This window comes from Archocentrus centrarchus, chromosome 4, assembly GCF_007364275.1.
Source record: "Archocentrus centrarchus isolate MPI-CPG fArcCen1 chromosome 4, fArcCen1, whole genome shotgun sequence".
Taxonomy (NCBI): Eukaryota; Metazoa; Chordata; class Actinopteri; order Cichliformes; family Cichlidae; genus Archocentrus; species Archocentrus centrarchus.
In genome coordinates, this window is record NC_044349.1 from 23,665,866 (window position 1) to 23,679,399 (window position 13,534).

The window sequence follows — 13,534 nt, forward strand, 5'->3', positions numbered from 1 at the left end:
CTTTCCTGCTGTGATGTTTAAAAATAAAGTCTAATATCTTTCGCAGATGATCAAAAAATAAATAAATCTTGCATATCTTTTAAATCTCTTCTATATTTTGGACTTTCCAGAGTTTGACCTTAAATGAATTGTTCCTATAAAAAGCTGATATGTGATGATCAACTTTTTTATATATATAGAAAACAGTTGATAATCAGAGTTAACATGTTTCAGAAAAGAAACATTGCAGCTATTCTATTAAATCTTCTTTCAGCTGCTACCTTTGGGGTTTGCCACAGAACATCACTGTTTCCATCTCACTCTCTCCCTAGAATTCTCCTCTGCCACACCAACCCTCTGCACGCCCTCTATCACTGCATCTGTGAATCTTCTCTGTGGACTTCCTCTTCTCCTGCTGCCTGGCAGCTCCATCTTCAACATCTTTTGTCCAATATATCCACTATTTCTCCTCTGCTCTAACTTTGTCTTTAAAGCACTCAACCAGAGCTGTCCCTCTGATATACTGATTTCTAATCCTGTCCCTCCTGGTCACTCCTAATAGAAATCTTAGCATCTTCAACTCTGCCACCTCCAGCTCAGCCTCCTGTCTCAGCTCCATCCCCTCCAACCCATATATCATAGCAGGACTCACTACCGTAGACCTTCCCTTATACTCTTGCTGCTGTCTTTCTGTCACAAATCACCCCTGACACTTGTCTCCATCTGCTCTACCCTGCCTGCACACTCTTCTTCACCTCTCTTGTGCACTGTCCATTGCTTTGGATGGTTGACCCCAAGTTTTAAATCCCACAAATTAAGTTCCAGTGCAAAGGTGGATTTCTCAAAACTTCTCAAATCATAACTGTTTTACCTGAAAAGAAGTAAAGGTAGCCATGGGTGGGCTATATAACAGGTTGTAAAGCTGACGCTTGCAGTTCTCTTTAATAGGTTGTAAAGATGGCTCCCGAGCCAGCGAAGCTTCCTGAGCAGCCTGTTTCTCGCTGTGTGTGTCCAAATATCACTTGTTGGGGATACTTATAGCTTTACAGTGTTACACTGTGGGAGACCTGCTTTCTTGTAGGACACAAAACAAGCCCCCATTGCGTAAATTATTTACTTTAATTATTGGTTATGGTCAAAGTACACAGAGATAAATTAGTGCACGACTTGTACTTTGTTAAGTAAAATGACTTTCTACTACTTTCTAACATAGATCAGCTTTAATTAATCACCCTTGTCTCCACTACTAAGTAACTGTGATGATGCTTCGATTATAAGAAATACTGTGAATTGACCTTTGTATCTTTAAAAATACAATCAAGTTCAAATGTGTCATGTTTTACATCATCGCCCACGCTGATAACAAGTTTCCCTTAATTGTCCAATGGAAAATTCTTGCGTCACGTCCGGTCAGCTGTAGCTTCCGGATGCGGTGAAACAGCAGAGAAGTAGGAAAACACCGCATATATATGGATTGATTAAGACAGCAGGGCGCTGTGTATAAATTCAGAGGACACGCCAGCACCGTCCAGAATAAGCTCACGGAGATAAATGTTCACGCTGGGATCTGCGTCTTAACAGTGCTTTGCGTCGTACGTCTGTGAGCGAGCCGTATCTTCACTGAGTAGCCGTGTTTATGTCTTCTTGCTAGCTTAAGCCAACGTAGCATTAGCTGGGACGCGCAGAAAAATAGCGTCTCTCCATGAGACGATAGTAAGACTTGTAGTTGCTCTTATTCTTTATAGATCATTCCTTCGTACAGGGGAGTTATAGCGATGCTCGTGTTTGTAATGTAAAAGTTTGTTTTGGTCGCTTTGAGGTCAGAACTTTTATGTGAAACGCGGCTTCCAAACTGACAGCAAGGTATTAAAAACTGAAAACAGTTCCTGGTATTATTTTTTTTAAGGTATCCGGGACACGTTTGGACAGGAAAAGCGCGTCATTCGTCAGCTTCTGTTCAAATGCACAAAATGGGTGGAATTTGGACTTCAGTCACTACAAAAAAAATACAGCAGATACGTTGTAAATAACACTCCCCTGTCAGCCGGAACGCTCCAAGTCTTTTTCCTTGTTCAGCGACAGTATCCCGTGTTTGCATTTGCCTGAAGTGGAAGGAAGGCTTCCTTGTTTTTTGTTTCAACACAGCTCGTTTCTCTTTAACCACAAGCTTCAGCTCAACAGGTAGGTCTGCTTTCTCACAGGGAGTATGCAATAAGTTTGTAGCGAGGTGTCATTATATATATATATATATATATATATATATATCTTTAGTATGACAGACATGTAAAAACTGTTCAATGTGACAGTGTGAAGTATAAAGAAAATGTTAGGCCTGTGACTCACTGCTTTATCCGGTTAGGGTAAGTCTGTTAAATAATTTCACAAAGAACAAATGTAATGTTTGGTCCAACACAGCTGCAAACCCAAGCTAACATATTCAGATTTCTGGGGGTAAAAACTCCAGACAAATTCAGTCTACTTTTAGAGAGCAGTTGTTAACCACATTTAAAGATATTAAGGCAAACCTTTGCAAATTTTGTTTGATAAGTTATTGAAATGTTTAATTGATTTTCATTTTTATTGCTGGTTAACTTGCAGATTTTTGAGTCCCTTCTAATTTAATATATTTACCTCATATATGATGTGTAATGTGAAGATAGGGTTCATGAAATGGTTTGTTCCAAAACTGGTGTAGAAAAATCTTCATCACCATTGTTGGCGCCCACAGACTAAGGGCCTTGTGCATTACATTGTAATAAGTGTTTCATTGTGTTAACGTTTGGATGTTGTGAATTCATTTGCACAGTGATCCTCTTGTCCTTATTCTTCACAGTGAAGGATGAATGGCCTCTCTCTCAGTGAGCTCTGCTGCCTGTTCTGTTGCCCGCCTTGCCCGAGCCGCATTGCAGCCAAGCTAGCTTTCCTGCCCCCAGAGCCCACGTACACCTTTCTGCCAGACCCAGAGGCGGGCCCTGCTGCACCAGGGGCAACGGGGACATCCAGCCTGCGGTCACGGAGCGGCGCTTCAGTTTCTGGAAGTGGAAGTGGAGGGACTGGGGCCGTGGAGGGGAGATGGAAGCTTCACTTGACAGAGCGAGCAGAGTTTCAGTACTCTCAGAGAGAGCTGGACATGACGGAAGTGTTTCTCGCTCGATCCAGCCGAGGGAACAGAATCGGCTGCATGTACATTCGCTGTGCTCCTAATTCCAGGTAAATGGCTTAAAACCTTTCATTGAGTATGTTCCCCGCTGTCACACTTCCTCAGAGGCATTTAAACTCCCTCCTTCCTTGTCAGTCCTCTTCTTTGTACATCCAGGTCTGCTTTCTTCACTTGTCTCTCTGTTGACTCCACTGATTTTCTTTCTGCTTTTTCTATGGATCATGGCCATCCGGCAGGCTATTTAAAAGTGTTGTGTATTTATTCTTTCTATTATTTTTTTTTATTTGCTTCTTTGTAGGAACTTAAGGTTGGATTTACTGGTAATTCATGATAATGATCACAGTAAAAAAAAGTACCACACTCACGGACAAGATAACAGTTTCCAGTGAGTCAGAGACTAAACATCTTCAGCTATGGGGTGTCACTGAGTTTATTGGCAGTGGATGGTAAATGGAGAAGTAATAAAAAAATTTTGTTCTAGAAGATTTAACAGTATTTCATAAAAAGTAAAAGAATTTAACTGTAGTTTGTACTGTGCTACTGATTAATTTACAAAATGAATGAAAAAGAAATGTTACAGTCCATTTATCTTGCATTAATCTCTCTGTAGTATTACAAAGGATGACTCCAACCCTAACATGATATGGCAGAGTCATTGTTTTGCTGATTTCTAAGTGGAAAGGCCAAGAGCGAAGCCATGGGCTGCAAGCGCTCATAAACAAAACCACAGAGGAAGAATTTCAAAATAGTCGGTGTGTAGAAAAAGTATCAAGTTACCCTAGAGAGCACAACATGCATTCATGAATAACAGGCAAGGCTAGATACCCAGTGTTTATAGTGGCTACCCTGCTTCTCAGGTTATGCAAAAAGTATAGAAGCAAGAGTCATTTGGCATGTGTCCTTCATGGTAAATAAATCCTCTAACCTGCAGCAGTTTTACACAAGCTTACCTTTTAATCTCAACATCAGGTTACTCATGGTTGATTTCATTAGTTTACAAGTTCAGATTCAGCTGTGGTAAAATGTGTTGAAGTGGATTGCATTAGTTTGTGTCTGTTTTAATCTTCTCATGTTAGTTTTCTATGTGATACACATCTCTGTTTCAAATCAGGTCCAGTAGACATTTACTGCTGGTATCTGTGAACAAGTTTGTTTTGACTGTGCACTTGTCTGCGACTCTGTTAGCTCATTACTCACTCGTCTTATGAATTAACCCCACAGGTTTACAGTGCTTTTCTCCCATGGCAATGCAGTTGACCTCGGCCAGATGAGCAGTTTCTACATCGGCCTTGGCACTCGTATCAACTGCAACATCTTCTCCTACGACTACTCGGGCTATGGCGTCAGCACTGGCAAGCCCTCTGAGAAGAATCTGTATGCAGACATAGACGCTGCCTGGCACACCCTGCGTACACGGTATGTGATGATACAACTGGCCCAAATGTGTCCTTCAAGGCATAATTTATTATCCCAGATTAACTTGTTTTGTCAAGATGGATATGATTCAGATCAGATAATGTTTAAAATGTGTCTGAGTTAAAAAAAAGGCAAGAAATGAAGATAAACTTAGCAGAATCAAAGATGATGTGGAGAAGGGGTGAATGAAGGTGGCAGAGGTTGTGATCAGGACAGAGCTGGAAGGAAGAGAGTTGAACAGATGCTGTGAGAATAAAGAAGAGTGAGATGGCTGGATGAGGGAAGGCTAAGGGGTGATGTATCTCAAGGGCGTCGCAGGGTGATGAAGTGACTCATTAGCAGAAGTGGCGCTCTCTTAATGCAGTTGTAGCCTCAGGATTACAAAACAGCGCTGACTAAAGGTTGGCTCGTGTAAAGCCGTGTGTGTGTGTGTGTGTGTGTGTGTGTGTGTGTGTGTGTGTGAGTCTTACCTTGAATTTTAATTTCAGCATGTTAAACCTGTTCAGATTCGTTCTGAAATACACCAAGGTACTTCTGTTAAAGATGAATCCCATTGTTAATAAACTTTTATTTTTCTGCTTTTTTAAAAAAAAAAGATTTTCATTTTAAATGTATGGGCTGGTGTAAAGTAAAAGATTGATTAATTGAGCTACTAATTGATGTGAAATAAAAATGGATCTGAATTTTGAAAATGAATTAGTCATTTTTGGTGATTATTAAAAAAACAAACATTTGGCATGAGGGGGGGAAAAACTCTTGAAAAATAACCAAATTAAAGTATCAATAATTATTAGTACTCCAAAGCTAAATATTAGTAGATTTAGCTGCTGTTTATAGCACTACTCTTCTTCTTCTTCTGTATTATAAGTTTCTTTCTTTCTGTTTGGTTCTAATCAGGTATGGCATAAGCCCAGAAAATATTATCCTTTATGGACAGAGCATTGGTACAGTTCCCACTGTAGACCTGGCGTCACGGTATGAGTGTGCCGCCGTGGTTCTTCACTCACCTCTAACATCTGGTATGAGAGTGGCGTTTCCTGACACAAAGAAAACCTACTGCTTCGACGCTTTCCCCAAGTAAGTGTCTCTGCAGTGTCTTTGTACTCTTTGGTATTATTAGAGCTTATTCAAACATTTTATATTTAAGAAAATCTTCATTACTTTCACATATAAAATGCTTTGTCCAAGAGTTTGTGTGAACAAAATATAAGCGTAAGAAAATGCATGGATGTATTGATTTTGTGTTTCACTGCATTGTCCAATTAAAATTATGTGTTTGTTAGACTGCAGTAAATATTTAATTAACTGAGGCTATCATTTTTGTAAAAGCTGTCTTTTTATTTGCTACAATACAATCTTTATATTTTCCTCTGTGTGCTCATCCATTTATCCTCTTATCTCTCGGTCTCATGATGTCTCTAAATAGGGTGTTTAAACGTGATACACACAAAGAAAATACACAATCTGTGTACACTGACTCTTTGGCTGCCTGTTGCCATTTTCACATTATTACTAATCTTTCAACAGGAAAACATAATTCCCACTTATACCGTATTTTTCGGAATATACGTCGCTCCGGAGTATAGGTCGCACCAGCCAAAAAATGCATAATAAAGAAGAAAAAAACATATATAGGTCGCACTGGACTATAAGTCGCACTTTTTTGGGGGGGGGGGGTTGATAGAATCCGAGACCCAGAGCAGAAATTCCATCTTGAACGGCAATTTAAAATAATAATGGATTAAAGAACAGGACGAACACGGTTACGCCTACGTTATGCTAACGTAGCACATTCAGCTACATGACGCACAACGAACACGTGTTCGGTATTGTAACGTTGTAAACACACTTCCAAAGTCGGCGATATTCACAACAAAGGTCGTCTTTATTAACAGAAAAACGGCTGCTGTAGGCCACAGCCACGCCAACCACAACTACAACAGCGGAACAGCAACACACACACAGGCAAGCTCTCGGTCTTTTCTCTCTCTCCATGCTGCCTTCACGAACCTCCCGAACAGTCCGATATCCCACAACATCAACACGCTCTCTAACTAAGAGAATCGCTACAGTATGTTAACGTAACATTAAGTTATTCAGATAACCATAGCATAAAGAACATACTAACAAGTTAACCAAACCATCAATCCATTGAAGTCTTCATCCTCTGTGTCACTTCTAAACAATTCCGTACACTCCGTAGACGAAGCGCCGCTTCCTCTTCTGTGTCGCGTTAGTCAGACTCGTCGTCAGCTGCAGTTCCAATTATTCCAGCCTTTCTGAATCCCAACAGGATGGTTTGTCACTGAAGCCCATGTTTTCTTGATCCATCCAATGACTTCCAGGAAAGTTGGGTGGCGCATTCTCCCAGTTGCCGTTAAGCTGTGCTCTCCATCCACCATCCACTGCGCCCACAGGTTACGCAAGACTGCCTTAAAGCTGCAGTTCACGGAGATGTCAAGTGGCTGGAGTATTTTGGTTCATGTGTTATAAATGTCACATATACGTCGCTCCGGAGTATAGGTCGCACCCCCAGCCAAACTATGAAAAAAAGTGCGACTTATACTCCGGAAAATACGGTAAGTGTTTTTTGGTCAGAGAGAAACACCTGTGCTGAAAGGAGAGCTTCTCTTCTTTTAAACTGCTGTTTGAATTCTTTTATTTTATGTATTTATTTATCAGTTTAATTTTTGGAAACTCATGTTGACATATAGCTGCTTTGACTGGAAATTCATGGAGGCGAGGTCTTATGTGTTAATTGCAAGCCACACTGTGCAATATGGGTGTAATAAACTTGTGTAAGACATCAGGCTTGATGCTTGTAGACTGGATGGTTGATAATACCAACTGAATTGTAGGTTATGACTCATGCCTGTTATTCCTCTGATATGAACATGGACTGGGATTTTATATAACTGAAACTGTATCAATTTGGCCTCTGACTTTGGATGCAACTTTGAGGTAATTCCCATAGATATGACCACAATTTGTTCATGTTATTTATTTTCAGTTTGGGACAGCCAGGCTGTTTTCATTCACTCAGATTCATCTTAAAACAGTGTCATAGGAATATGTCTGTATAATTAGAGCACACTGGATTTGAGGCAGTTTTTGTCCAACGATCTCATTTAGTAAAAACAGTTAGCTGATGCTCTTATTTCTCTTTAAGAAAAGGAGATTTTTTTTTAACAGTATATTTTTAGAAATCTTTGTCATTTAAATGATAAACCAAAATCTGCATGGCTTACATTAAGCAGCTTTTTGGTTGACTTTCTATTAAATCCAACTCTTTCACAGAATTCATAAATGATGGGTCCATCAGCATGTATTAATTAATACAATTATTTCAAATAAAAACTAACTAGAAATTTTTTTTTTTAATCTTATCACTTAGATAAAAACTCAGACCAATTCCCATATTTTTCTCTTTCCACACTGCCACACAGACTGTGAAACATCTCATATCATCCAGTCACTGTCACAGTTGGCAGTGTGATGCATTTAAAAACTGCACCTATCACCTGTTCCCTATCACTTTGTCTCATATTTCTGGCCCTTTTCTACCTACAATACCAGTATTCTGATATTATTAGTCTCTCTGTTGACTTGTACTTTTAAGTCCCAGTACTTGCCAAAGATCCCTCTAAAGATTTTTGTTCAGTTATAACCCCTTGTCCTGCCACACATGGGTGTGCAGTTGTAGTGTGGGTGTTCACTCTCACGTGTTTTTACAGTTCTTTTATTTTTAAACTTTGGCCCCAGAACAATTCTCTTGGCCACACAATAAGGACTCAGAGTGCTGCTATGCTTAGTTTGTTTCTATCCCTTCTGTTCTTGTTGTCAGTTTAGTGTTGGTGTCTGAGTTTGACAAAGGTCAATAGCTGCCGACGCCAGCCTTAATGCAGGAGCTAGTCTCAGATGGTATAAGTGGGCGAGGAGCAAAGGTGGCAGGAAAACCAGGGAATGCCTCACTGTGTGGGTAGTGAGTTGCGAAAGCCTCCGCTGTTCACCCTTTGTTCAGACTCCGATTTGACAGCTGCCCTCTCTCCATGCGTCTGTATCTATTTCTGCTATTTACCGTGTAAAACTCATCTTTATGCCATATTATCATTTGATTAGAATTTCAGGATTTGACTGTAGTGTCTTGTGGGGTCTGCAAAGATTTTGTAAAAAAAAAAATAGAGATCTGATTTTTGTATCTCATTAGGCAAGAAGTAATCTATATGTTAATTTGTTGTTAGTATTAACGAAAACAAATCCAAAAACTTAAATGTGTGATGCAGCGATGAGCACGTCAGCTTGTATAAAACCCAAATCTGCACTTAATATAATTTAACTGCATCCACGAAATAAAGATATTAATTGTTAATCACTGACATGGCGCTCTAAAAATAATACATATGTTATAGTGCACAAAATAAATTACTGTTAAGTTAATTCTGCATTAAGATACTTTCACTTAATCTAAAATATTTAACTTTTTCTGACCAAGCCAATTGACTCAATTGGCTTTTTATAACCTGATCTCTAATGTTAGCGCTGTATGAATAAGTGCATCCTGTTTCTAAGCTTTCTCTGTATCTAAATCTTTTGCTTTCCTCACTTTCCATTTCAGCATTGAAAAAGTGTCCAAAATCACTTCTCCGGTGCTCATCATCCACGGGACAGAGGACGAGGTGATTGACTTTTCCCACGGCCTGGCCTTGTTCGAGCGCTGCCCCAAGGCTGTGGAGCCTCTCTGGGTCGAGGGAGCGGGACACAACGACATTGAACTATACAGCCAGTATCTGGAGCGCCTGCGCCGCTTCATAGGACAGGAGCTGGCGGTACAGCACGGCTGACCGTCACCACTAGAGTCGTCATCTTCGTAATTACCACGTTTCCTGGTCCAACTCAACGCCTCACCTGTTTGTGTCCAAGATAGTGAGAGAAATCATCTGAACCGTCTTAACCGTCTTTCTTCTCACCATTGCTACTAGGAGTGTAACAAGTGCACATACTTTAATGGTTCATTTTCAGGACGCAGTTTACCTTTAATGGATCGTGGATCATTTGGACACAGAGGAAAAGAGGCGTCTCTTCATAATCACCGTGGAGACTGTTGGGGGGGGTTTTTGTTTCTTTTATCAGGAACTTTTAATACTGCAGCTGCTATATGTTACAGGACAGCAGATGTTTGCCTGTACTGTGCAATAACATGAAAAAGAGGGAAAGTTTTTCAGTGATAGATGAAAAACAGAACAGCAAACTGATGACATCTTAGTCCATCTGGAAAGCTTCTGTCAGCCTTCTCAGCATACAGCGTGAGTGTAACTTTAATTTCGGCTTGCACCTTTTTATTAGAGGACTCTCTATACTCTGAGATGCATTGGTTTGCGTTTGTTTGCTCTTTACATTAAATTAGTTGCACCTGTATAGTTAAATGGAAACCAGTTTAAAAACATTACGATATATGGAGTTTTAAAGGAGTTCATTTACCTCCGTTTTGTTGGTGTAGCATCAGACTGCATTCTGTTTAAAATTGTTTCCAACAAGCACTCATGCAGGTTTAGGGGTGGAAGAAACTGGTGACTGGTTTTTAAGCTTGGGTAAAAAAAAAAAAAATGAAAACGATGCTAACATAAATATGAGGTTCTATTTTGAGTCTCTAATTTTGCTTTTAATGTACTGAACTTTTTGCTCAGGTAACTTTTAGACATTAGATTCTGTTTTATACGCATTCAGTTAAAGCTCGTCAGATGCTTTGAGCAAAGATTTTCAATAGCAAGTTCACCCAGCCTGAAATCTTTCATTATAACAAAGCGTTCAACCAAACTTTGATCCTAAATCTGAGGTGCAGTCCAGACCGAGAGCTTGTTGAGCCGTTGATGCCCCTAACTTTTCTCTGTAACACATCTGTGTCTCACTGGTGCAGTGGGATTGGCTGTGTAAAAGATGAAGTGGCTCAGAAGGAAAATTCCTCCAATTCTTTCATTTAATGGAATGTCTACGAGTCCATTAGCCCTGTCCATTTTGTTTTAGTATTGTTTATGCCTCACACTACTGGGTCACAGCTGTCGGCCACGCTCCTGCTCCTTTCAGTGTCCGAAACAGGAGAACAACACTAAAATGAAACAGATCATGGTTTCACGCATCCTGTTTTTAATCTTTATCGTTATTTCTTCAGAACTTTTAGACACCCATATTACTCATCTGCACCCGATCATGAGGGGTATTTTTCTTCTTCTTCTTCTTTCAGGGTAGATGGTGAGAGAGAACTGATTCAGGTCCACGTTCTGGACCGGAAACATCTGTTTAATCACAGTACGGCAACATGTGCTAGGGTTTTTTTTTTGTTTTGTTTTGGTTTTTTTTACATGTTAGCAGATTTATGAAAAGAGTTTAGCAGGAAGACTAACACTTTCATCTTTTGAAGTTTGACAGTGTTGACACTTTTTTTTTTTTTTTGTGGTCAAGCATGGCATTAGGATTGACTGCCATTCTGTGCTGTGGTGGCAGGAAACACTAAACATCAAATAGGATTTGTGTTGCAGATCATCTCTTTTCAAGTCTCTAATTTAGCCTTTATTACAGCTGCTTATATTATTATTCTGTCTATGCATACAAAGCCTGATTAGTGGTTAAAGGGGACCTTTTATGCTTTTTCCTTATGTATGTGGTATATCTGTTGTTAAATATCACCAAAGGTTCAAACGATCCGGTGAGCCAAGCTCAGACTTCAGACTGCTCAAAAATGCTCAGGTTCACATTTCTTGTCTGTACTCTTGGCTCTGTGTGATGTCAGTGAGGGCCAAGTATGTTTAGCATGATCTTCTCAGAAACACAGATAAGTTCCTGAGCACAGCAACCCAACCCACCTGCTGTTCAGAGACAGCCAATCAGAAACCAGGGTTGCAGCGCTGAGCTGATGCACTGAGGTCTCGTATAAGAGAAATAAGGATTGTTTTTTGACTGTGGACTCTTTTAGAGCCCAAGAATAAAAAATCTGGAGCTGGAAAGCAGCATAATGGGTCCCTTTTAAGTATTTTTACTTAAGCATATCTTCTTAGTAACTCTTGATTTTGCTATACTTACATGTTTTACAGTCCATTTTCTATCTACTGGTAATATTTTTGAACTGAAAAGTCAAGCATGTTACTTTGCAGTTAATTGATCTCACTAAATATCACTAACCAGTAAACAGGAAACTGTCCTATCCTGCCTCGTACCTTTTTGTGATGAAGAGAAATGGTGCAAAAATGATACTAAATATGTCATTGAATCCTGTTCGAGTCACTGTAGGTGGCTCATAAAAGAAAAAATGATCCGTTATGGGTTTGTTTTGTTTGTGTTTTTGTTGATGGTGCCCACAGCAAACCACCAAAGTTTTAAACTGTAACCAAAATTGTAATATTTATGATTTAAATTGTAAATGAATCAAGTGTTTTTTGCATAAGTGAATTGTTGTATTTGAACCTTAGGCACGAGTGTTGCATTATTAGGCTTATTAGGTGAAAGCTCAGATTAGAGCTATTCTTTAAAAAAATGTTGAAGATAAATTTTTAGGCTTTTGCTGTCGATGTTCAAACCAAAGGAGGGTTTTTTTTTTTGTGTGTGTGTGTGTTTGTGCTTTACCCAGTTTACCTGTTTATGTTTTGTATCTTATATAAAGATGTTCAAACTGAATTTATTTTATCATCTTGTACCTATCTTCACATTTGGATACAGATTCATTGTAAATGTCTCCACTTGCTAAATAATCGTGTTTTTATCCTATCACGTTTGCTTTTAAATGTGCAGGAACAGAATATGAATTTCATAAATTAACCAAATTGGGATTTTTTTTTTTTTTTGTCTTTTTCTTTTCCAAGCTGTTTATAATTTTTCATTTGTGCAGGACTTCACCAAAGTAACAGAGCAAAACCATGTGTGTTTGAATATGTTTATGTGGAGTGATGAAAGAAAATGAAAGAGCGGTTTCATGCCGACACATGAAAAGTTTTTATTGAAATGTGTGGATTTCTGCTGAGGACTGTTGCGATGCAGTTCTGGGTATCATTTTCATCATCAAACATTCTTATCAATTGTTTATTATACTGACAGTTTTTTAGTTTTGAAAGTTGTTTTTTTTTTTTTCCATGAATTAAAGAGAATAAGTTAATCATAACCAGAAGTTGATATCAAATGTGATTCTTTCCATCTTTTTAACTTAAAAAAAAAAAAAAAATTCAGTCTACGTATCTTTGCCTGAATCTGCTAGAGAAGAGTGTTTTCCGCAGCACTCTGTTGTGTGTGTGTGTGTCTCATTCAGTCCCTGATTTTCCACTCATGGCAAACCTGGCACTCGCTGAATAAAGACCTGTCTGTAGTGAAAAGCCTCATGGGGCTGAACAAGGAAGATCCAAGAACGGCTCGGGTGAATAAATGACTGAAGAGAAAATGAGTCTTTAATTGCCTGGTGTTTGCTTTTTTTTTTTTTTTTTTTGACTCTCCTGTAGGGTAATGAGTTGGATGGGCTTGTTAGCATCTATGCCAACAGAGGTTCGAGTCGTGTTTTAATTAAACCAGTACAAGGACTCGGGTCTGTCCCAGCCTCCCCTCACTGTCTGCTACTGCGTCGAGCTGTGGGGAAACAGACAGATGGATCATAAGCTGAATTCATGCTCCTCCCTCTGAGCACACACACTTGCCAGCTCTTTTTCAGTGGACTACATAAACAATCTGGTGTCTCACTCAAAGGCTCTTACGGATTAAAAGCAGCTGCAGCAGTGCGTCCCTCTGTGTATGGCAAAGCACCACCCCTCCACGCTTTCATCCAGCCATGAGCATGAGAAGACCTATGGTACTAAAATGTATTCAAAGATTGCATATGTGCATGGCCATGAAAATCTGAGACGCAAATAATCAGAGAGCTGCCTTTAAATGTTCTTAACTTGAGAATTGTGTCGAAGATTTAGACTGTACTGTGTACAGCACATTTCAGTCAGTGTAGGTGGCCTG

The 13,534-nt window shown here is 39.4% G+C and overlaps 1 protein-coding gene across 1 annotated transcript; it reads left to right on the forward strand.

The window, feature by feature from the left end:
- The first annotated feature begins 1,389 nt into the window (after positions 1–1,389).
- Positions 1,390–12,961, forward strand: abhd17ab (abhydrolase domain containing 17A, depalmitoylase b). The gene is made up of 5 exons (XM_030727909.1): positions 1,390–2,160; positions 2,813–3,189; positions 4,361–4,555; positions 5,453–5,632; positions 9,171–12,961. Exons 2-5 carry the CDS (start codon positions 2,819–2,821, stop codon positions 9,394–9,396), a joined length of 972 nt encoding a protein of 323 aa, XP_030583769.1. The 5' UTR covers positions 1,390–2,160; positions 2,813–2,818; the 3' UTR covers positions 9,397–12,961.
- The last annotated feature ends 573 nt before the right edge of the window (positions 12,962–13,534 follow it).